The 25,625-nt window shown below is 35.1% G+C and overlaps 1 protein-coding gene and 1 long non-coding RNA gene across 3 annotated transcripts; both read right to left on the bottom strand.

Annotated features, from left to right (window-relative positions):
* Window positions 1-638: 638 nt before the first annotated feature.
* On the bottom strand, window positions 639-5,100 carry LOC118647219. The gene is made up of 2 exons (XR_004964522.1): window positions 1,329-5,100; window positions 639-767 (listed from the first exon to the last, which is right to left on the bottom strand). It is a non-coding gene; the product is annotated as an uncharacterized LOC118647219 (long non-coding RNA).
* A 13,591-nt stretch (window positions 5,101-18,691) lies between these two features.
* Window positions 18,692-21,726, bottom strand: LOC118647360 (probable serine/threonine-protein kinase DDB_G0278521). 2 transcript variants are annotated; one of them, XM_036292135.1, is made up of 2 exons: window positions 19,461-21,726; window positions 18,692-19,386 (listed from the first exon to the last, which is right to left on the bottom strand). In XM_036292135.1, the coding sequence occupies exons 1-2, from the start codon at window positions 19,565-19,567 to the stop codon at window positions 18,774-18,776; spliced, it is 720 nt and encodes a 239-aa protein (XP_036148028.1). In that variant the 5' UTR covers window positions 19,568-21,726; the 3' UTR covers window positions 18,692-18,773. Both variants share the same exon structure in this region; 1 of them encodes a protein (XP_036148028.1).
* Between the last annotated feature and the right edge of the window lie 3,899 nt (window positions 21,727-25,625).

Genomic DNA, 25,625 nt, shown 5'->3' with positions numbered 1-25,625 from the left:
TATGTGTGTGAAGTTGGCACCTCAACTTTCTGTACCGCAGGTTTTCTCGCGAGTTCTGTTTGCAGTCACAATAGTTTTAGTTTTTGATAGTTTTTAGCAATAGTTCTGCCGAAATAATATAAAAAACATAAATTTGAAAATATGAGATGCTAACTTCCCATAACACCCCAAATTTCAAAAAAATCAGTATTTACTATGAAATTTTATAGTTCTCGAAGAGTTCTACAGTTCCTGATGGGTATTTAAAAAAGTTCTGGTGATTAACTATTTTTAATTAGTGAGTGAAACTGTTTGCACCTCATGCCTCTCGAATAAAAAATTGTTTAAAAATAATTTACAGAACTTTCTGCAAAATTGATTAAAATAGTTTGAACTATTATGGAACTATCGAAAATTGCCCAAAATTCGATTAGAACTTGCTATAATGTGATACTTTATTCTTGTGCTGGGGTGTGGTGCCATCGTACAAGTTTACAAATTATTTAAAAATAGTTAATGACCACAACTTTTTAATACCTATCAGGTACTGTAAAACTTTTCGAGAACTATAAGATTTTATAGTTACAACTGTTTTTTTCGAAATTTGGGATACCACGGGAAGTTAGCACTCCATATTTTGAAATTTGTTTTTTATATTATTTTGGCGGAACTATTGCTAAGAACTATCAAGAACTGTAGAACTATTGTGAGTGTAAACAGAACTCGCGTACCTGTGGTGCAGGAAGCTGAGGACCCAACTTCACCCACATTTGAGAAGTAACGTATTACTTGTACATGGTGGAATCAACAAGGTGAGTCAATGCGCATAAATTTTATAAGCCAATGAAAGTGCTGGATTCAAGTTACGTCATAAGATGCGGTAAATTTGAACATTAATATTTTAAGTAATAACAAAACGAAAAATATTTAAGAAATTATTTATTAAAACTTGAATAATAAATTAAATTATTGTAATTTTGATGACTACAAATAAATGGAACAAAATATTTATTAATAAATTGTATAATTGTAACAGTTACAATATTTTGGAAAATTTTTGCGAGAAATGTATATCAATTTTTTATGCAAGTAAAACAGATGCAGACCGTCATTTCAAAACGGTTTTTAATAATTAAAAAAAACAGAAAAATAAAAATTGTATATTAGATTCGATCCTCGCATGAAAAAGTTTTGTTGAACCGTACTTTCTAGCGTACGGCTACTACGTTGCTTTGGAAATGGGTAACACAGAACTTATATTTCACTTACGTTTGGATGCGTGAAGTCACGTGGATCCAGTCACGTGGATGCGCAGATCAAACTAAAAATTAGTCGGCAAACTGACTCACCTTGTTGATTCTATCATGTTACTTGTAACGATGTTATAGTTACAGTTACTTTTTTTAAAAAAACTGGTAACGGCGTTACTTTCCTTTTTTTGTAACTGTAACGTTACATTTTAGTTACTTTTTAAATTTTAAATTTTATATTTATAATATATTGTATTTTTTATAATTTAGTTAGACTTTTATCGGTCATTTGACCTGGATACGATAAAATTATTTAAAAATTTGTGACGTTAAAGAATACCTTCAAAATTGAGCAAGAACATGTATTTATAAAAAATTCAAATGAGATAGAAAACCACAGAGCGCATTCATGTAAGCTTTTTTGAGGAAAAGAAAAGTAGAGATGAGATATATTTTATTTATGTATAGAACTTGGATAAATTACATAAAATTGAATGAAGAATTATAAAAAAAATGCATTAATTAAAATGGAAGGCGTGTTTAGTAAAAAGAATTGAAGAGAGGAATAAAGATGCTGTTTCTGTATGTTTAATTTTATTATTTTACATGTATTAGTTTACAATACTGTTATTTTACAATGCTACAAAACAATTAAACAAATTTAATCGTTTATTACATTTTTTTATTATGCCATAACACACAAAGAGACTAAAATGATTTAATCTTTTATTAACCTTTTAATTTTGTTCTCTATTGAAACTTGAAACAACGAGGATGCGATGAGACGTTGGTTCTAATTTTTGTTTGTTTTTTTGGTATTTTTTATTTTATTAAAAAATTTTATTGCATTTAGGAGAGCAAAATTTACGTAAAATAATATTTCTCTTATTTACACATTTGAAGGCCAAATCATTAAAAAAATTTTTTTCTTTAACCAAAATTTTTTAATTTACAATTAAATACTAAAAAGACAGGCGATAGAGCAATACAAGATCTACGTGTACAACTATATTTTATGAACATTAAATTTCAATATACGTTTTGGTCTGTCATCAGACCATTATGATACTAATTCGGTTGCTTATAATAAATTCATGTTAATAATGTAGTCGCTAATTATAAAAAATTGTGCAAAGATGAAATATCATGATTTTGGACAAATCGTGGAAGTTACTGGTTGTTTGGACTTGAAACAGTCGTTACTTTTATAAAACCGTCCAATATTTGAGAAGTCAAATTATCTATGTCAAATAACAAGAAAATATCTATTTACAATGTGTCGTGTAAACGGATAATTATGTATGTATTCGAATTAATCACAATTATAAAGGGATGGAAATTTTAAATCTTTGGATACAATATATATAACTGGCTTGGAAATGATCGGTTTGTTATTATTTTTTTATATAAAAAAAGTTCAATTCTTGGAAAGTCAATATAATCTATGGCATATGAAAAAATTTTTCTTAATAAAACGAAGTTTATTATAATGTTACGTCCGGTGGACTTAACGTTTTTTTTCTCGTTGTCCTTGTAAAGATAATAATTAAGTAAGAGAAATCGTATTCTAACGGTCGCCGAGAGCAAGAAATGTTTGCAGAGGATCGCTCTATCGTCACGCACAAGTTCGTGAGTTATAGCGACAATTTAAATTTTTTTTTTTTTTTTTTTTTTGAGGAATAATAAATACATCAAACAAATGCATAGTTCCTCATCTGTAAACTATTTTGAGAACGACCGTTAGATATAATTTAATTCTTTCGGGAAGTCTGGGGCAATGTCGAGTCTAGAATAAAAAAAGAATAAATAATAACTTTATTACCGAACGTTACTCTGACAATGCCCTGGATCGGTACCCGACGCTAAGCAAAGGAAAAGGGAAATATTGAAACTCAATAAAAATTAAAATCTTCAAACAAAGAACCTCCGGAAGCTATAAAAATTTATTATTCACAGCAAAACGCTGTCCGCGCTCAATCAATAAAAGTATGTTTTCACTAAAATTCTACAGAAGACATAAAGACCCTTTTTTTTTTGCTTGCTAGTTTGTTTAAGTGACCTAAAGATAAGAGGAGCAAAAATTATAAACATCCCTCTCCTACACTCAAAACCAAAACCAAATCGGGCGGAGACGAGAAGAGATGAGCCAATAGCTGATCATCTCTACAAAATAATAATTTCGCGAGTTCCCAATAGACAAGCTCCAAATTTGGTGGTTTTGAAAGGGCCCACCAATCCAAGAATGCCACCGCCTACACCTCAACCCTTCCCTTCGGAAAATTGAGTATAAAATCGCGATCCCAAAGACCGCGAGGAGCTTTTTCCGCTTTTTACTTTTGATTGAGTGCGAGTCCGAGAATTTTCGTCGCGAGTTCACCAATAATTCACGTAAAACTTTGAACCAAGATTTTTCGCGATTGCTTGAGTGTGAGTCGGGACAAAACTAAGTGCCAAACAAAAACGTTCCGCAAGTGAAGTGAGTGCACTTGTGTACTCCAGTAAGGCCTATCACTCACCAGTTCCACCAGCCCTGACGGACTGACTTGTTCCGGGCAACCGACAACCGCCTGAGTACCCTGAGACCGGCATTCCGGATTACGCCAGAGGAAATACCCCAGCAAGTAGTAAGTCATCTACTTAATTCATAATCGAGTCACTTCCCTTTCGTTGTTGCTTATCATTTTATTCACTTCGTAGTGAATAACAGACCTATCCGCCCAAAACGGAAACACTGGGCAGCCAGACGTTGGCGTCAGAGACAGAATCGGCGGGCACGGGAGGAATTGAACCGCGTCTATCAACAGCTCCTCGAGTCGCAACTCTCCTCTCCTACCACCCCTCTCGAAGAACCTTGTGTTCCTCGACTCTCCTCTCCTATTACCCCTCTCGAAGAACCTTGTGTTCCTCGACTCTCCTCTCCTATCACCCCTCTCGAAGAACTTTGTGTTCCTCGACTCTCCTCTCCTATCACCCCTCTCGAAGAACCTTGTGTTCCTCGACTCTCCTCTCCTACCACCCCTCTCGAAGAACTCAGTGTTCCTCGATCCTCATCTCCTCTAACCACCCCACCTCCTGTTTTTCCTATTTATTCCCCTATTAGCTCCCCCCGAACCTGAAGAAATTCCACCCCCACCTTCTCCAACACACTCCATAGAGCTTATAGAAGAATTTGAACTAGTCCCACCCCGGCCCCGCTTTTATCACCACGACGGGACGCAAACATCATTAATTGAACTCTTAGAACAGTTTCCGTTGAAAATAGACCCCTTATTACAAAATTACCGCGATTTCGCAATCAACCCGGACGCCCTAGATCCGGAAATTCTATTAGATATCCTTCCCGCACTTGCTCCCTCAGATCCCATCCCAGTCTTCACTCCCCTTTACTATGACCCTTTCGCCGTACCTACCGATTTCTTTTACAATTTCTTTCCCCCTTCCACCATTATTATAACAGAAATAATAGAGTAAATTATATATTAAGCCAAACTTGTAAACTAAGTATAATAACTACCCTAATAGCAAAATGCTAGCAGATTGCGAGCAGATTGGCAGCAAATTCAATCAGATACCCATTGCAGATCCATAGCATTCTGTGTCCGCATTAAGCTCAGGATTTGTCGACAAAGCCTGCTGGCATGGCATGCCAGTAGATTGATTGCAGAAACCGAGCAGGATTTGCTGACAACCCTGACGACAGATTGGCAGCAGAAATCAAACAGAGCCTGCTAACATGCTATGCCAGCAAATTGGTAGCAGAAACCGAGCAGGATCTGCTGACATAATCTGACAGCAGATTGGCAGCAGAAATCAAGCAGATATCTAAAAGATTTCTTAAATCGGATATCTTTTAAGTGCAACTAGAAATAAAAAAATAAAATAAAAATTTCATTTTTTTTAAATTATTTTTATTAACAGTACATACTAAATTTAGGACAAATTTTTATTAATTAATTAAATTTAAATTATTATATTTTATTCTTACTTGCGCTGGTTTTGAACCCGGGACCTTAGGATGACGAACCTTGTACTCTATCTGCTACGCCAATTTGGCTCATCGACATGAGTACTTGTTATTGTCTACATATACCAATATGTTATAAACTGACACAATTATATTATTTTTTATAAAAGCAATTAAATTTTGCAAAACATTAAAAATAAATAGCATTAATTTATTTACTTATTAATTTCATTGTTAAATTTATCTTTTTCCATAACCTTCTTAATAATTTGATGGAAATTGCGATCTATTTAACATTAATACTTTAAGCGTTCAAATGGTTAATTAGATGGTTAACTATATAGATCATATATTCTAAGAAAAATTGAATAGTACATTTATTATTCTGTTTTTGTTCAGTACATGATGAATTTAGGTTTTGTGCATTTTTTTGTGCGCAGTAATTGTAGACAAACCGTAATTTTTGAAAACATTATCTTTATGATAACTTTTTTAAATATCAAATGGATTTCTCATTCAGGATGTTATAATGTTGTCTGATTTCTGCTACCACGCGCATGGACGGCTCAATAATCGGACAGCATTGTGTGATATCTTTATTTTATGAGACATTAAGCTGATATCATTTAGCTGATGTCATAAGGATAACATTTTTAAAAAACTTAAATGAAACTCTTCAATAAGATATCTCAAAGACCTCTCTTAGATATCTCTGATAAATGTTACCATTTTGACATCATTTCCAAGATATCTAAATGTTTTCTTTAAAAAGTTCTCTTAAAGTTTTCTGACAAGCGTATTGTCTGGGCTTTTTTAATTTATCTGAAATTCTTTTATCTATATTATTTTCTAGTGGTTGCCGGTATTATACATATACTTTAAACTTATGTATAATACAAGTAACCAATAGGAAATAATATAGATAAAAGAACTTCAGATAAATTAAAAAAATATAGCTGCCTAATACTTTTGGCCAAGCCTGTATACATACATATATTTCTATATAATTAGGGATCGTAAGAAAATAAAATTATTATAATTGTCAATACATTTTTAATAAGAGTTTAGGCATCATTTCTGTTATTTCAAATTTACCGTTATCGCGCGGTAGCCCAATACAATAAAGTACTTAATCTTTCAATACAATGTATATCGGCGAGAGAACAATTAAACTCTTATTAAAAATGTATTGACAATTAATAATAATTTTATTTTCTTACGATCCCTAATATATTAGAAATATATGTATGTATACAGGATTGGCCAAAAGTATTAGACAATAATATAATTTAATTTCTCAATAATTTCTACTGCCGCAACCTTTTTTCTTACGTTTTTCTCTATAGAAACATATTAATGCAAGTTTTAAATTGGCATTTAAATGGCAATTAAGATTATAAAGTAATTAACGGACATACTGTTCGATTTCTGCTGCCGATCTGCCTACAGGTTATGTCAACAGGCTCTGCTCGATTTCTGCTGCCAATCTGCTGTCAGTTATATCAGCAGGTTTTGCTCGATTTCTGCTGCCAATATGTTGTCAGATTATGTTAGCAAGCTCTGCTTGATTTCTGACAGCAGTTTGCCGACATCGTTGGATATTACAGACTCTGTATAAAATTTTTTGCCATTCTGTCGTCAAAAATTGATAGCATGCTCTGCTCAAAATCTGTTCCTGCAGGCTTGGCTATCTGGGTATGTATATACATTTAAGTTTCATAAATTTTATACTAAAATCTGATTTTTATTGTAATTCTTTGCGCTGGAAATAATAAAACCAAATATTGTCTTTCTTTCATCTACTAAAATTCACACTGTAACTTCTTGATTAGTAATATGTTAGAATAAATATGATTGTTAAGTTTAAAATAGCTTCATTCATTTAAACTCATAAACGACCTCAATTCAATTCCCGATCAAAGTAAGCACCTGGTCCAGTCCTGAGTTAAAGTGATTAAATTCGCTGACTCGAAATTTGGACCTACGGGGGCACGACCTGAAAACGGGTTATAGCGAGCATTCTTGGCACGTTGACCCGCATTTTCACGTCATAATAGTGCGTCCGACCGAGGCACCTTTCCTCGTTTATTTCGTGCCTACGGAACGTTATTTAAAATCAGTTACGTTCTTCCATGCCTTACCTGCGTTCGTTTCTCAAATTTTTCCAATGCATGAACAAAGTCAAATTTAACAAGGCTGGACGTAACAATAATATTGCGTTATAATAAAGCTTAATAAGTAAATTTGGGCTTAGTCCACAGTGAATATAAAGTCAGACGGAAAATAGAAAAAAAGAAAGTAGTTGAACTGTCTTAGACAGAAGCTCGAAATTGAGTGACATGGTGATGGGATTCTTAGATTGTGGAAACTGAAGAAACTAATGAAAAGGGGAAAAAATAGAATGTGGATGTAAGAGTTGAAGAGTAAAGACAAGTGTGTATTGTTATGATTTGGTAAATAAATTTATGATTTGTTGGTATTTTTTAGTATTTGTTTAAGACTGTTGTTTGTACAGAAGGTAATTTTCCGGTTAAGATTCTTAGAGATGGAGGAAAATTCTTCGGAAATTGATATAATAAATGGTATTATGAAAAATGTTGTTTTATTTATATTATTAGTAGGATCAGGGTTTTGATTGCCGTGTAATTCACTTATTTTAGTTGTATTTTTTTTTAGAGTGAAATAAATATTTAAATCTATTTTGACCGAATGTATGATCGAAAAATAAAATGGAGAGGGTAACTATTATTTAAGAGGGTTTCTATGATTAAGATCAGGTTTTTATTGTGGAACTTAGGATGTGATAAGTGAAAAACTTACTCGACCAAATTTAAAATGCGAAATTGGATAGTGGAAATAATAATTTATATATTGATCCAATGTTGTTGGTTTTTGGAACCCGTCGAATATGATCGTATTATTGCGTGCCTACTTAAGAAAGACTATTAAAAAAAGTTAATGATGTTATCTGTGCCTACTTTTATTGTGAATTTCAAACGTTCAAGAGTTAAAGACGTCCGTCATTATATGTATAGATTCCCTGGGAACTCAAGATGATATCGTCTACATATCTAAAATAAAAAGTAGGTTTGAAAGGTAAGCAGTTTAGAGATTCATTCTCATGGTCTTGGATAAGTCTGCGATAATAAGAGATAGTGGTGATCTTATAGAAATACCAAAAATTGTTGGTAATATTTATTGTTAAATTTAAAAAAAACTAGTAAAATAGGTGCTTTTGGAAGAAACAACCCGAGAAAGCGAACCATAAGACTACTCAATAAGAGTGATCTGACAGGACTATTCTATAGGAGCGATCAGAGAAGACTGCTCGATTCTTTTTAGATTTGGCGACTTATATAGTCGAATCAGGTGACTCCGCAGAGCAAGAGGGAATTTTCTTTCCAAGGATATTGTAAAATGTTTGTTTTATAGAATTTCAACCTTTTACTGGATCTTTCAGGTGTTTTAAGTTAGGTATGGTTATTTTTTAGTGCGATATCAACGAGAAGGGTATTGCGTTGTTACTTAGGGTAGTTCTTTAATTATTTCCTTGTTTAATAAATCTGATTTATCGCTGGGATTTTGTCTGAGATCAACACGTATTGATCTCGTGTTTATGTTAAGCGAGCCTGTGCCTGCTTGTATTGATGCATATCGTGAGCTTCGGATTTGAACATATTTATTATAACGAACGAGAACATACTTTACGAGCAAGTCGTGATTTGCAGGATGCATGCCGTGACGTTCGGCGTACATTATGCGCCGGACGTAACACATGATTCAGTTTTTTTTTAAGATATAAAATTTTGTGATATGGATGTGACTACTGTTGTTAATCTTTACCATTACAATGTTTGATGAAAAAGTTTCAAGTATACTTAATAGGTATAATTTTTAGCAAAAATAATAAGATAAACAAGTCAATATGTCGAGCTAATACCAATTTTTACAATAAAATATAATTTATTAAGTCAAAAATATATTATTATAAACGCTATTAAAAACAACTGTGTTAAAATTGTTAAACTAATTTCGATACGGTATCAAAATTAATTTAACAATTTGAACACAGTTGTTTTTAATAGCGTTTATAATGATATATTTTTGATTTAATAAATTATATTATATTGTGAAAATTGGTATTAGCTTGACATATTGACCTGTTTATCTTATTATTTTTACTTAGCATTAACGAATTCTTTATAATTTGTTTATTTTGATGTAGACATTCTTGGTGTGAAAAAAATATGTATAAGATATTAGAAGGTAAAAGATTATTATGTGTTTTGATATTCGGTATTATTCGTAAAAAATTTTTCAATATTGATTATGACCATCTTGTAACTCTAGTTTTATTAATTTGTTAATAAGTTTATTTTTTCCTGAGTTTTTTGTGGATAATTATATAATTTTAGATTATTTTAGATATTGTGTGTAATATAAATGTAACTACATCTTGATTTATACATTCTTTTAAGAAACAAATACGTAAGCCAGATGTTACGCGTTAATGTTTATAAAATATAGTTGTACACGTAAATTTTGTGCTGCTTTTTTGCCTCTGCTTTTTTAGTATTTGATTGTTAATTATTGTGAACCCTTTAATCTTAATTCACTTTTTATTTACATTTTAAGCTTTTTAAAATTTTGTTTTTTATTTTTTGGATGCTGCAAATTTAAAATTTATAGCTTTTGTTTATAGTTTGAATTAAAAAAATTAACAAATTTTTTAAATTTAATCTCTTCTAGCATTAAATTGATGATTTGGCGGTGTGAGAACGAATGGTCGTGTGGCGGCGTGAATAGGACAGAGTTAAGTAGGTATTTAGAGATTTAGGATGAAAAAATGGGAGGGAGTGGGAAGAGAAGAAAGTTGCTGGGAAATTGAAAGGAACGCGATAGAAGCAGGAAGACGGATAAAATACGGTTATAAAGATCGCGGCTAAGGAGGTTAGGATGCATAGACGAGCGCGGGAAAATTGGGGAAAATATATAGATAAGAACGAAAAGAAAAAGAGATAAAGGGGGACAGAAAAGGGCTGAAAAGGGAGAATGCGGTTAAGAGAGAATTAAGATAAGGTAGAAAGGTAAGTTAAAGAAAACTGAAAAAAATAAAAAAAAATACGGTTAGAGAATATAAAAATGAGCAAGAGATAGGTTATGTTCATAGTTTTAGAGAGATAATTAGGCGAAAAAGAAAGGACGAGAATATACGTAGATAAGTAAAAAAGAGGTATTATAGTATAGATGTGTAAGATAGGCAGAAAATATATTAGTAAATGAAACTGTATAAGAGTAAGGATTTTTAAGTAGAGAAAAGAGTGGACGCAGTTTCTAGGCGATGAGATTGAAAAGCAGAAAGAAGAGGAGGAGGAAAGGACTGCAGAAAGAAGATCAAGAATAGGAGAGGATGACGAAGCAAAACGCATAAGAGAAAAAGGCGGAAAAGGTAAATGGAAATTCTGGGTAACGAGGCAACAAAATTCTGGAAGAATATTATAGGAGATGATCCAGAAAGAAATAATATAGATAGGCGTAGAGAAAAGAAAAGGAACGGATTATAAGATGTAGTAAAGTAAAATAAAGACTGTACAAATGAGAAGAGAAAAATGTAAAGGATTTTAAAGAGGTGAAAAGAAAGTTACGAAGGAAGACTCTTGTCTTGCTTCTGATTCAGAAAGCCCTTTAGTTTACTTTTTTTTTCCAATTGGTAAACTAAAGGTCTTTCTGAATCAGAAGCAAGACAAAAGAAATGAAGAAAATAAAGAAATAAATTTTGAAGTTTGAAGTCAGTAAAGGCAATGGAAGTAGAAATACATAACTAGAAACAGAGGAGAAAAAGTGTGAAGAAACAACATAGGCAAGAAAGAAGGAAAATCCGCTTGGTGTAACTATTATGGAACAGAGTTGTAGGAGAGAGAAGAGACAAGAGGAAATATCAAAGTAAAGGAGTAAGGGACATTATTTATTGTGACCCATACTGTGCAGAGAGGGAGAGAAAAGTAAAAGGTTTTTTGCCCTTTTTATTGATGGATTAGAAAGCAGCTCATGATAACGTTAAAAGTCTAGAGGAATTAGGAACTGTAAAACCAGAAAAAGGGAAGATTGAAAGAAAGTACAATGACACGAGGGCGACAGTAAGGACAGAAGGATTAGGATAAGTGTGCAGTACGACGATGGGAGCAAGACGGGGCTGTGAAATGGGTCCTTTGGTTTTCAGATAGTAAAATTAAATAGGTACATATAGAATAGATTAGGAGATGTAGAATTAGGTTAAGAGAGAATGTGATCACGAGAGAGAGAGAGAGAGAGAGAGAGGAAGTGCAGAGGAACTAGTACGCATAAGGAAAGGTTTAAATAGAAAGTCAATATGAAACTTTTTCAATCCGCCAGTGAACGATGACAAATTGGAAAATTATTAACTAATCGACTGTATTGGCCTAAGTAATGTTTATTAGTAAATGTTCATAACGTTTCGGCCTTCGTTTAGGCCCTTATCAAATGATAGTCTATAAACAAAATACAAATCAAATAATATATTAACATTAAACAAGAACGGATGTGACAAAAGTCATTAACAGAAGTTTAAATGTGTAAAAATCTACAATGTATACAATTACCTTGAATTGAAACGCAGATAAACATTAATCATGTACATACACCGAAGATCTTCCCAAAGAAACAAGCATATGGTAGACTATAATGGAGTCACTAATTAGTAAATTAATTGCATTGACATTTGATAGAGCAGTTAAGACTTACATTTAATACGAGAATTTTCAATTGCATTGACTGTTATAACTAAATGTGTCACGTACCACGATGAGTTAGTCAAATTTTTATAGTGAAACATAATTAATAACGATAAAAAGAGTCAGCACACCGTATCTTGTTAAACGTGTCGGAGCGACTGAACGTTAAAACATACGAAATCAACAAATGTCAGTAACGAGAATTTTCAATGCTATGACCGCTAGAGTCGTTATACGAATCTGTTGTCAAGCTCATATCGGAACAAAGATTAAAAAGTCAAAGACAATAAACATATTAAACTGTACTTACGTACCAATTGTTAGAGGAGGGAAAAAAAATACATAGTTAATAATTCAGTCAAAATGTAAAGGGGAAAAAATGAATAAGTGAACGCCCTCGTCGAGGAGGAAATACCGCCCCGGTGGCGAAGAAGGCGCTCGGCCAGAAGGAAGGAATCTGCCAGAGGAAAGCGCCAGAAATTCCCGTGCACGGGACCCAACAGTATCGACTACCGCGCCTGGATCGATCAGCTAGCGACGGCGTGCACGCCGCGCGCTGCGCGAAAAATCAATTTTTGGAAAATCGACCAATAAGGGCCCGGGGTATCGGAGGCAAGGCGGGGCGCGTTGCCAAGCGGCCCCCGCGGGATCTAGGATTCCTCACTCGAGCTGTGGACGTTGTATTATCTTGTGTGCGATCTGGATCCCGAGCTGAGATATATAAGAGAACGCAGGAGCCGGGCTTGGTGAGAGCGTCGCAAATTGTAAAGCCACCGATTTTGCGATTGGGCGACTCGCGATGGAGTCACAAATTTATTACGATCTTGTAGTCATTAGATTGGAGTCGTGAATTTATTACGCTCTTGTAGTATTGGATTAGAGACACGAATTTGTTACGATCTTGTGGTCATTAGACTAGAGTCACGATATTATTAGAGTATCGTTGTTTCGCCCGTTCGCGCCCGCCCGCGTGAATTTGCTCCGTGCTGTTCGTTTCTAATTACGTTGCGTGTGCGTCCCGATCCGCAGCCGAGTCAATTGTGATTTTGTCCTATAGTTGTGTCGCGAGTTATTAACCGCGCTGTGAATTGTCGCGCATTTATGATCGAAGAATTTGGTTTAATCTATTGCATCGATATCGCGAATCGTTCTTAATTGCGCTTTGATCTGATTTTATATTCTTGTCTTGTACTACTTCGTTGACAAGCTCAGAATAATTATCGCGCATATTACTCGCGGGATCTTGTAACGTGCGGAGGAGCACGAACTCGCCGCGTGTCGCGTGGGCTCGGAGCTACTGTTCGCCCCGATCGCCCTTGGCGACACTGTTATCTCATCGGGAGTTTGGCGTCCACCAACGACGCAGGATAAAAAGTGTAGACCCATCGAAGAATTCCCGCGTACGTCAAATCATCCGTTCATTGATTATCCCGTATTCGCGACATGTAATTTCAAGCAATCGTCAGCTTGTAACGCGCGCAGGTCACCATTGCCGCTTAACAGAGCCGTCTAACCCTGTATTATTTACTGTCAAATACATTTGTTAATTTTATTGTTAAATTTATATTGTTTCAATAGTTCTCTCGCCTTCCCGATTCCATCCGCTCGCGCCGAACCTCCCCCTCTGCCATTTTAGGGCTGAGCAGCTGAATATCGGAGCCGCTAACGCCCCGGTCGCCTACGAGGCTTATTCTTTTCGCGACTTAGTTAATTTGAGAGCAATCTCCCGCAAATTACGAGAAGAGTGGTACGCTTAACGTACCTGGCGCCCAACCGAATATTTGTGTAGAAAACCTTGCTAGAAAAGGTCGCCTCGACACCCGGGCGGTTAAGGGCCGCGACCAGAGACGGAGGCGAAGTTGGCCGTCGCTTGCGAGCACGGTTACAGTACATGATTAATGTTTAACTGCGTTTTAATTCAAGGTAATTGTATACATTGTAGATTTTTACACATTTAAACTTCTGTTAATGACTTTTGTCACATCCGTTCTTGTTTAATGTTAGTATATTATTTGATTTGTATTTTGTTTATAGACTATTATTTGATAAGAGCCTAAACGAAGGCCGAAACGTTATGAACATTTACTAATAAACATTACTTAGGCCAGTACTGTCAATTAGTTAATAATTTTTCAATTTCTAAATAGAAAGATTAGACAAATATAGTTATAAGTAGTAAGAAGATTATAAACAGAGAAAAGATGGAATGATAGGTGAAAGAAGAATAATGAGATTTTATTAGATTGTATTATAGGCAGGATTTTTGCGATTAGAACGGTATAATAGGATATGTTATGATAGACATGTTAGGAAAGAAATGAATAAGGGCAACTTACAAAGTATAGAATCTAGGAATTATAGAAATAACTTTTAGTAGAAGAAGGCAAAAGGAATGTTTAGGGAAAAAAAGGAGGTAGAAAAAAAGGAAAGATTTTTGTAAAGATTAGTAAATAAAGCAAGGGAGATTAGTTATAAGGATGTATAGTTATAGGTTGAAAGAAAAAAAGACAATAAATAAAGTAATGATAGAAAGATAGTGCGAGAAAAATGTTTAGATAAGATCATACTGTATTTTATGATTCTCTTCTTGGCCATGCTGAAGAGAATAAAATTTATTATTGTAGGAACATTCGTGCGATAGAGAAAATCTAGGGTTATAGCGAAGTAATAAGATTTGATATGCTAATGGTATAAATAAAGCCATACATCGGTTAAGCTAGATGGATAGTTAAACGGATGGATGGAGGTACGTGTGTGATAGAAAATTTGTAAGGTAGGGATGGATGCTTGGATAAGTTCTTGATTGTAAAGTCCCTTCTTGGCATTGTATATGCTTGAAGTAAATAAATTCTTCTCTTTTAACATTAAATAAGTAATGTAAGGATTAACGAACCGTTATTTCTTAAATAATTAATTACTTTTTTATCATTAACGAATAATGGTAAGTAATTACTCTTTTGACTCGGTAACGAGCAGCGGTAGCTTGTTCCTTTTAAAAGTAACTTTCATCCCTGCTTTTTATAACGTTAAAAAATTGATTTACAATTTTGACAAAAAATCTTGATTGGGTGAAAAATATTTAGTGAGACATATAATGTGTGTTTAGAAATAATTACAGAATGATATACTTTTTCTTTGATATTTTATCGCTAATATCAATTGATTAGATTAACAGATTGAATTTTGCACAGGGTGTGTGCAAAATCCAATCTATTAATTTAACCAATTGTGATCTGTCTATTTTGTTACAGGGTCATTTAGGTGATCAAGATTTCTATACGCTTTTAGGCATGGAAAGGCCGGAGTTAATCCATATGGTTGATTGCGGCTGGAACAGGCAATTGTGTACCTGGTGGCGTGATCGTGGTTATGCTGATATATTTGCCAATTATTCAGAATGCCATTCAGAGACTAAGTTGTGGCATGGAAATTGCAATACTCTTATACCTGATGATTAATGACACTGTCACAACAAAATTACTTTTTTGTAACTCAAATGCGAATAATCATTTGTGATTTATTTTAATCCGCGCGCGCGTGTGTGTATGTATGTGTGTGTGTGTTACATTTGTACTACACAAAACTTTAAATATTTTGACAATGAAAAATTATATCGAATAAAAACAAAATGCATTCTAAAGCTAAAAATTGATACTTTTGAAAAGTATTAACAAAATTTGAAAAAAAATTTAGTATTGGTATTATAATGTCATAAAAATCCTCAAAATCATCACCTTTTACTTCTTTGATACTATTTTTCTCAAAATTGTGATGTGATAGCAAAATTTTGATGATTGGTTTATCTTCAATAGGCAAAAATACTATCCGGAAAATGACTATCCGGATTTGTGTTACAAAAATAGTGTCAGACAGTGTAGTTTATTATTTTTATAATACAGATAAAGGTACCTTGCATTTTTTTAGATCTAAAAAAATGGTGCTAAAAGGAATAATACTACTACGCTAAAAGTGTTAAAGAATTTTAAGCAAACTAACACATGACAATTTCTTATACGCTAATTAATAAATTTTAATTAGGAAATTTTAGTTACTTTAGTTAGAGAAAATATTGCTTTTAAAAATTTTAAGAATCTTTTTTACAGTGTATTTCTTTTACAGTAACGTTTAATAGAACTTTCGAGATCTGTTTCAATGTTTTGTGCTTTTTTTAAGCTATGATTTTTTTGTTGCGATGTAATTTGCATGTCTTTCCAATATTAATGACTTTTATATTAACAATGTATCCAATTTTTTATCACGAATAATTTAGTTTATTATTTTATTTAAATATGTAAGAAGTTTTAAATAATATTTCCAGAACATTACATGAAACACAGGACAACATATTATGTTAAATATGAAAGTAATATTATAAGTAAATAAAATAGTACATTTTATAACAAGATCATTATACCTGTATTGCATACCGTATTTTTTGTTGCTCGTGCATCCATGTGTTCTTTGGGCTCTTGCAAATTGGCAGGTTAGTAGTTATTCTATGCGGGTTCCACGATCGGGTGCTTGAGGGGTACCGCGGGGAGAAGGTAAATCAAATGGGAAATGAGGGGGGAAAAGGAGTTGGGGGCCGTATAGAAATTTTGACGAGAAAATTGTACACGGTCGCAACCGGGGGGGGGGGGTCGAGGGGGGAATGTAAAACAGATGGGAAACGAGGGGGGGGGTATAGGAGAGGGGAATTTTGTGCCGGGTGAGAAGGGTGTTTGCTGGTGAAACTGTACGGTTGGAGACGCACATGGGCACGGTTTCAGGCACATACAGAAAGCGCTCGTGCTGGTGAAACCGTACGGTTTGAGGCGCACTGGGGTACGGTTTGAGGCGCGCACAGGAAGCGCTTTTGCTGTTGAAACCGTATGGTTGGAGGCATATGGGGAAATTCATGGGGAACGCGATGAGACGAGTCATCGCGCGCTTTTTTTAGTTTTTGGCGCTTTTTACTCATTGGTCGTTCCATCGACTTCCCCGCGTGAATTATTTTTTTATTATTATTATGTCTGTGCGTATACGTATACGTATTTAAGCGCATAAACGCAGAGCGATCTATTTTTTTCGACGATGCGTAAGCCGAACGTAAAGACGCTTCCTACGAGATACCGCACGGATTCAGGCGCGACGAGCGATTCATCTCGTCGCCGTTCGTTTTGCGCCTTTACTCGGCAAATTCTAATTGGTCGAGCCCGTGACCTATCTCTCGAATCATCTCGAGATGTGCGTGGTATAAATAATAATCAATTTCCTCGGGATGTGTGCAATTTGCGGTGATGTATTTGTATGTAGAATAAAATATTGGTTTGTTTTGAATGGTGTGTGTTAAATTGGAAGATATATAAGAGATTGCATTTAGAGGGCTGCTACAGTTTTAGACTCATTACTGGTTGGTGTTTCTTCTCTCAGAGTATATTGCAAGTAGGTAATGAAAGCAATCCTATGTAATAATAATTTATAGTAAATGTATAAATATTTGTTGTATAGTGAGAAACGATATGGATGTCGAATCGTATGATGAGGGTAGAGTGGATTCACCGGCTTATTTTTTATTAATCGATTTGTTGACCGAGCTCTGGGATCCGACTGTTTTGGCGACGCGCAATATCAGGCTGCTCATCGCATCTTTATCGAGTTACATAGCCAAGAATGTAAAATGCGATTGTGAGTTGGTTAAGAGCGTAAAATGTGAATGCGAGACACGTCGAATTTACGAGACTATGGAGATGAGACGTATGCTGAAAGGTATATTTCAATTATGGGTCACGAAGGGCACGTTTGATCCCGTGTGTCTTAGAATTGAAATGCAGAACTTTATTCGACAAAATATTTCTAACGAAACGTACGCGCGAATGGTTCTGGGTATAATGACAGAGGATGCGTACAGATTTTGGTTGAACGAAGTTCGAGGTTGTATTATAAGGTTGGATATGGACGATTGTGCTACTCAGACGGATTTCCACGCCGAGGAACAGAAGGTAGAAGAATCGAAGAAGAAGAACAAGAAGACGCGGGGTATCGACGCGATGTTCGATTCGTTCGGTGATCAGGACACCGGTTTGATATCTCAGAATGTAACGAGAGTAAAGGATGGGCGAGTGTTCGTAATGAGAACCCCTGGGGAAAACGGAGACCGTTTGGTTCGCGTGAGCCTGTACGAGGTCAAAGACATAAAGAGCAGAGATAAGTCCGATTGGTGGAAATATTCTAATTTTCGTGCGCAATTTCTTTATTCCTCGTCGGATACGAATCGCAAGTTTGGATTATTGCGCGAGCTTTTCGAGATCGTGGCGAATGAGTTGATGACGGTATCGGGAGTCGTGAGGGAGGTACGGGATCAATACAGAGGCAGCAGCGATAATCATTATTCCGAGGAGAGGAAGCGAAAACGCCTTGACGAGTCGACGGACAGCGATAAAGTCGACTGTACAGGAAGCAGCTGGTCCCTCGTCCTCCGGCTATAACGTTCCGAATAAAAAAAAATGTTACATATGATATCTATTACGGTGATTGATAATTTGTAATCGCGAATGATATAATGTCTTCGCAATGTTATATGTATCTTATATGTGGAATAAATATAAGAAATCGAAATATGTGTTTAATGTAAAGAAATATATTAATGATTGAAAAGTACGTTTATTTTTTTTTCGCAATCGAAGCTTACACTAGTGTAGTGGAAAGATATGAAATATTACGATATATAGGGTAATATAAAAGCAAGTGTGTGATACGCTTGCAGAGACAGGTTATATTTGTTTATTTAAGAATACAATTTTTTTATTACAACCAACAAAAGAAATTACGAAACCGAGAACGGCGTGTTTAAAAGAATCCGAAACAGATAACGGCTAGTTCGCAATCGACGATGTCATTGGTATCGAATTGCGCGCTTTCCCGGATCGCGCGCGGACCGTCAGCGGGGTTGTCGACGTTTGCGGTGATTTCCTGGAAACGTTTGACTTTCGCGTCAACGATTTTCGTCACCGGGGAGAGCGCTTTGACGATGCGATCGATACAGTAATCGTGGTCGAACATAACGATCACGGTTGAGAGCGATAAGATCAAACGATTAGAGGGATGTTCCAAACGTAGAATCGGTAGATTGTTTATTTTTCCAACTCGCAGGAAAATGTTGTTTCCAACCGTAGGTAATTCCATGTTGTCGTCTGTGTTGTTGTTGTTGTTGTTGTTGTTGTTGTTGTTGTTGTTGGAGCGAAGTGTCGTTATTATCGTAGATTTTAGTTTTACCAGTTCCTTCCACTCGTCGATCGTGAATGAGATTTCTTTTTCGTGACAATCTCCGAGTACGATGTTCACGTACGATGGTGACTTTACGACGATGCCGATGTCTAGGTACTTGTACCCTGTTTTCGTCAACGTGTATCGTCTTGCCAATATGCGAGGAGGGTCGGATCGCGCGTTGACATTGTTGAATCTGTAAGTGTCATTACTTTACTTTGTTTGGTTAATAGCGTTGTAAATAAAAAAAAGTGAAATAACAGTACTTACGTTTGTTTTCTCTTCGTATTTTCCTTATTCGCGCAATCTGAATTTTTTCGTTTCACATTACCATTGTCGAACGTATCGGATTGTTGTTCCGCCAACGTAGAATACATCGTCGATTATTTTCGCTCTTACGTTGCGTATCAGTAGACGGATTACGCGAGACTAACCGTTCTCTATGCGCTCTAAAATAAATTGCTGTCCTTCTCTCTCATTAATGTTCGGTATTTCGCGTGAATTTATGCAAGAGGTCGCGCAATTGTTGCAGTAATCCGTATCGCGGACAATTGATGCCGATCGATTGTATGTCGAACCTACTCGCCGAGAGTACGTTTTCCGTAAATTCGTTGAATTTGTAAATCTGTTGTTGCGACACGAAATAAAGGTTACCGTCGAGATATCGGAAAGCTAACGCAATATTCGGCGGTATTCCCGGAAAGATCGTGTGAATAGTATAATATTTAACGATGCTTCCGTTATAGTCGGCCACCTCACCGATCATGTATCCGTTGTATATCACGTAGGAGCATCCCCGATTTGTTTATCGCGGCGTTCATCATCGCATCTGCGGGCAATCCGAATTCCGAAAATGTTCTTGGCCAATTGGTATCCAACGAGAAGCTCGGATAATTCACTTTGTAAATAGCATTATCCACGAATAGTATTATATCGCCGGACGGAGTTTGATACGAGGCTGAAATGCGCGTATAATTCGGAGGTAGAAATTTCAAATAAGTAGAAAGTGTTAGTGGTTGGTTATATTTTTTATCGTCCAGTCTTATCAACCATACGTATTTTTTGTTCGCGATATACATTTGTTTTCTCAACAGTAATATCGCATCGATGCGTTTTATTTCGCACAGATCGTTTGGAATATCCTTTGGTGTTGGTACCGGAAGTTTCGGGGGGATATCGGTTTATTCGACGACTTTTCGGTAGTCGAGTTACCGTAGAGATTTTGAATATTGAGAATATCCTCGTCGCTTAGTTTAATAGGATAAGACTAATGTGTTATGTAGGCACACATGATAGAATCCGTGTGTGGATTGTGCTGCAATCCTAAGGAATGACCAATCTCATACGTCAGTACATATAATAAACTGTCAGAGTTTGCTGGAGTTTGATCTAGATAAATATACCAATGTTCCTTACTGTCGACATGAATTTCGGAAATATAATCTGCGTGCTCCGTTGGATAAGCGGCATGAGCGAGTACCCCTCCCTGACCATCCAAAGGAGAGGAGCACAAGTTACCATTTCGACGATCGAGCATCATGTGATTACCGTCGCGCCATGATATTAAAATATTTGGATGTGATATATTTCGTTTGAATGTCAATGACGATGCAGTTTGCCATAAATTAAAAGCGGCCCGGGTGGTTTTTAACATTGGTTTTGTTGCTAAATGAAAATTCCACGTGAGTTGCTTTTGCGGCCATTTATTTTCGATAGCATTGGAATTTTGTTGTATAATGTCTGGTTGTCCAAATCGCGGTTTACGCATCTGATCTAAGGTTTCGTTGCTCACCTCGCCGGTAATAGATAATTTATAATATTCTTGAAAAAGGCTGATAGAGTCTTGGAGAATTCGCTGTTCGCCAATGGTTTCAAACGATTGCATCTTCTCGCTGAGAGATCCATATTTCTGTAGATAATTAATTGCGAATTCGTTGTTTTCCCTAACGATTCGTTCGTTTTCGTTTACAAGGGCACAGACGACGGAGATTGCGATCGCGACTACGAGATGGGCGCGCATTTTCCTCGAGATGTTGCGAGATCTGCGTGTTCACTTCGAATGGCGAGACGCAATATATCGACGCGGCATTTTATTTGTTTGTGGTTCCCCCTTGACATGTTCGGAAAAACATCAATCGTACGGGTATTCTCTTGGAGGTTAGCTGAAACTTGATTACGTTTTTTTAATACAAAATACAATTATAACAATTGTAAATGTAAATCTAATTATGAAACGAGAGAATTATATTATCAGGTATTTATAAGTGAAATAACGGAAAATGAAATAAGTGCATCCTCGCATTATCTCTATTCTCATAGTAGTCATGCGGTTTCAAAACGTAGGAAATCGTACGGATGCAAGCGCGCAATAGAAAGCGTGCGGATTCAAGCGCATCATCGCAATATTTATAATTTCGTTATCTTACAGATTCGAGTGTATCATCGCAATTTGCGTGAAAAGAAATACCCCAGGTAGCAAGGTGACGTTAATACGACGTCAATAATTCGTCATTTAAGGTCGCAGACGTCATGTTACCAAATTAAGACGTAATAGTAACGTCATTTTTTGACCTATTAATTACGTCAGTCATTTATCCATCCTACAACGTATTTCCGACGTCATATTCTTGACTAATTAATAACGTCAGTTAATTGATCATTTTACGACGTATTAATAAGATTTTATTAGTGACTAATTACTGACGTTAACTATAATTCTTTGTAATAATTGACGATTTAACCTCAAATGACAAATTATTGAGGTCTAGGGGACGACACCTTGCTACCTATAACTATTAATCATTATTTAAAGATTGGTTAATAAACAACATTATTAAAATTAATATAATATTTTATATAATTAATACTATCAATATTTTAGAATCATCCCAGGCAGCACATAATATTTATGATAAATATTTATTAATATTTATTAATATTTATTTTTTCAAAATATTATAAAAATATTTTACACATATTTTATATATACGAAGAAAAAAATCTTTATTCAACATATTAAAATATAGATTAAATATTTTATATAATATTTATGGTAAATAAAAGATAAAGATTTGTATAAGTAATATTTTGTAAATATATTTATAAATATTTCATAAATATTTTTATAATATTTATGATAAATCTTTATGATTTGTCAAATCTAAGACCACAAAAATATTTATAAAATATTTGGATAAATATTTATAAAATATTTAAATAAATATTATAAATATTTTATCAATATTTTAAATATTTTAAATATTGCGTTTTGTCTGAGGTATAATTTAGCTTTATCAAAAGAACAAAGCAAAAACATATTTCTATAAGTTATTCCACATATTATTTTGGATATGTAAAAATCAGGAAAAAAACTGTAAATTTATATTTATTTATAAAAATATTAGTTAAATACAAGTTTCATGTTTCTCGCATCTATTGAACTGATCTATAACAAATATGTATTCATGATCATCAAGTGTTCATGGATCATCACAAAGGGCTAGGTAGCGTACGATCTTCGAAGTCAAGCAACGTCGACGGCGGTTCAGAGTTGGATGGGTGACCGCGGAAGTTAGGCAATTCCAAATGTGACTATGGTGTAGTGGGTCGTGATGCTTGTTGAGAAATAATGTAGATTATTTTTTTACATTATAATTATGTTATTTCGATATTTTCATAATGCAAGTACTGCATATATAGGACATGTACCCGAAATATTTTCTAAAACGTCAAAATAATGGCTTTTACTACCTGGGATAGTCATAAAAATGACGTTAAAATGTCGTCTTTATTAAATGTAATCTAAAAACCTATGTTTTGTCATAAAAATAACAATAAAATACCGTCAAATGTACGATACTAGCTTCTTGAAAATGACGTCAATAATATGAAAATAATGACGTATTTTTGACGTCAATATATGACGTCGTTAAGATGAGACAAATGTACGTCAGTTTTACGACATTTAGACGTCATTTTATCTCGACATTGCTCTAGTTTACACCGAGCACTTGGTACGCGTATCAAGTAGTGAATTTAAGTTGATCAGCCAATGATTAAACACATTCACTAGTTATTTACTATTTGATACGCGTACCAAGTGCTCGGTGTAAACTAGGTCATTATGACGTCTGCTTCGTCATAAAATGACCAAAAAATGCCGTCAATTAGACGTCACCTTGCTACCTGGGACATTACTCACAGTTTTCTGGTTGATAGTAGATATAGCATTTCTCTTATGATTCAACGTTTTTGTTTATAATTTTCCGGTTGGAAACGGAATTCGAACGTACCGCAACATATATATAGAGCGGGTGTTGTTGTCGATGACATCAGAGTTTCAACGTTTTTTTCAAGAAGCGTGTGCATGTATATTTACATAATGGAACAGTTAACGAATATTACAAATGTGGTGAATGCAATCAACAATTAGGAAATGTATAGCCTAGCCGCGAATACCGATTCGTTAGCAAAAGTTATCGTAAAGATTAACGAGGGTATCGATAAAATTAGAACGAATTTACCGAGTTTTATGTCGGTAGAAATAACGTTCGATAGTAATGATAAAACGCTCGCGGTATTGTAAGTATATAAAACGTATCGTTTTTTTGTGTATTAGTGTTTCTTTTAATAATTATCATTTTTTGTTTTTTATGCTATTCGATAGGAATCGTATACAAAATCAATTGCGTAGCATCGATCGCTACGTTAATGTGATCCTAAATGACATGCTTCGCATCAATGGACAAATACAAACATCTATTAGAAGGTTTCCTAACGGAACGAGCAATATAGATGATAACGTATACGCAGACGTGTCTCAACTTCCCTCATAGACACGAGGAACAATCTAAACCTCAGGATCTGCTACGTGTTTAGTAGTAAAAAGTATGAAAAATAATTTTTATATACTATTACAAATTGCATTTATTGTTATAAGAATATAACTGTTTATGAATATATAATTGTTTAAGAATATATAATAAAGTGTATAAAAGTATAATTGAATAAAAATAAAGTGTATAAGAATAATACTGTATAACAAATATATATATAATTGTGTACGCGCGGAGAATATTGAGATCTACGTAGAGCGCGCACGTTCGGAGATGGTGAGGAGAACGACGTTAAAGATCTGTAGAGATAGAGAATATATATGTAACAAATCGTTATTAAAAAGATAATGTATTATTAAAAATACTTTAATATTTATCCACTTCTCTCTCGTACAGGGTACCGTTTCTTTGGTATCTAGCGAACACCCTGCGGTACTCCAGGAACGTGGATACACACTCCGCGCACTGCGAGGCTGGTCGTGTCGTTATTAGACTACGATTACACCTGCTACATGCTAAATGAACCGCGTGTAGCGCAGTCACTACGGAGTGGTATGTCGTTCTTAACCGATACCACATACTCGTCCCTGTATTCCTCCGTAACATGTTCGACACAATCGTGTGCGCGGCACAAAGTTGGACACATATGTATTTGTGTCCGACCGCGCGCACACCGCTCTAAGCAAATCCCCGTATTCCTTGGGGTGATCCTCCGCAGGTACACCGTCCCACATTTCAAACTCTGGCAGTTTCATATTTATTTTTTTTTACTTCTGTTTCTGTTCGAACAGCCTAGGATCGCGTACTGACCGCATCTCGCCTGACCAGCAATTTTACCTCTTTATCAGCGGAAAAACAAATGTGTGACATCATCTTCGCGTTGTTATAGGAACGCATTGACGCGACCCTTCCACATACGCTTAGTATTAGGAATACATGTCGAGCAAAGAGGTTTGACGAGGATATCGCGAAGTCCTTATCGGTACGAAAGCGCGTATCGTCGTCGTCCTCGTGGTTGTCGTAGGAACCTAGGATCACTTTGACACGCATATATTATTACTGGGAGCGTATGTCTAGCTAAGAGGTTTTATCGCGAATCTTCATCCGGTCGTACGCCAACGAACTCGCGCTCGTTCGTCATAATGATTGTAAAAAATACTACTATAAAGCGAATCTTTCATCTAGTTGTACGCGAATGAACCCACATTCGCTCGTCATAGCGATTTAAATGTTACTATAAGATTATCCGGAGCACACGTCGAGCAAAGAGGATACTTGGTTCGTGACCTAGAGGATAACGATTTTAAAAAATAAGACGTGAAACAATTTTTTAAATCTGTATTGTCAGATAAACAATTGTTTCAAACATTTAGGATACAGCATATATAATAATATATATAATACGTTTTACAATTCCGAACTATTTGTAATTATATTTATATGATCGTTTCGTTCCGTCCACCAGTCGTGTAGTTTGCAGACGTTTTCCATCGCGCAATGCTTGGTGTGGTGTTTACAGCGAAATAACCGAACGGCGTTGAGAATATCCAGACGACCAATATCCTCGTAATCAGCGTCTATCGTTTCGATCGTCGCGTTA

This window comes from Monomorium pharaonis, chromosome 9 (genome assembly GCF_013373865.1).
Source record: "Monomorium pharaonis isolate MP-MQ-018 chromosome 9, ASM1337386v2, whole genome shotgun sequence".
Taxonomy (NCBI): Eukaryota; Metazoa; Arthropoda; class Insecta; order Hymenoptera; family Formicidae; genus Monomorium; species Monomorium pharaonis.
The sequence above is the reverse complement of the archived record's forward strand: the minus strand, read 5'-3'. Positions and strand labels throughout refer to the sequence as shown.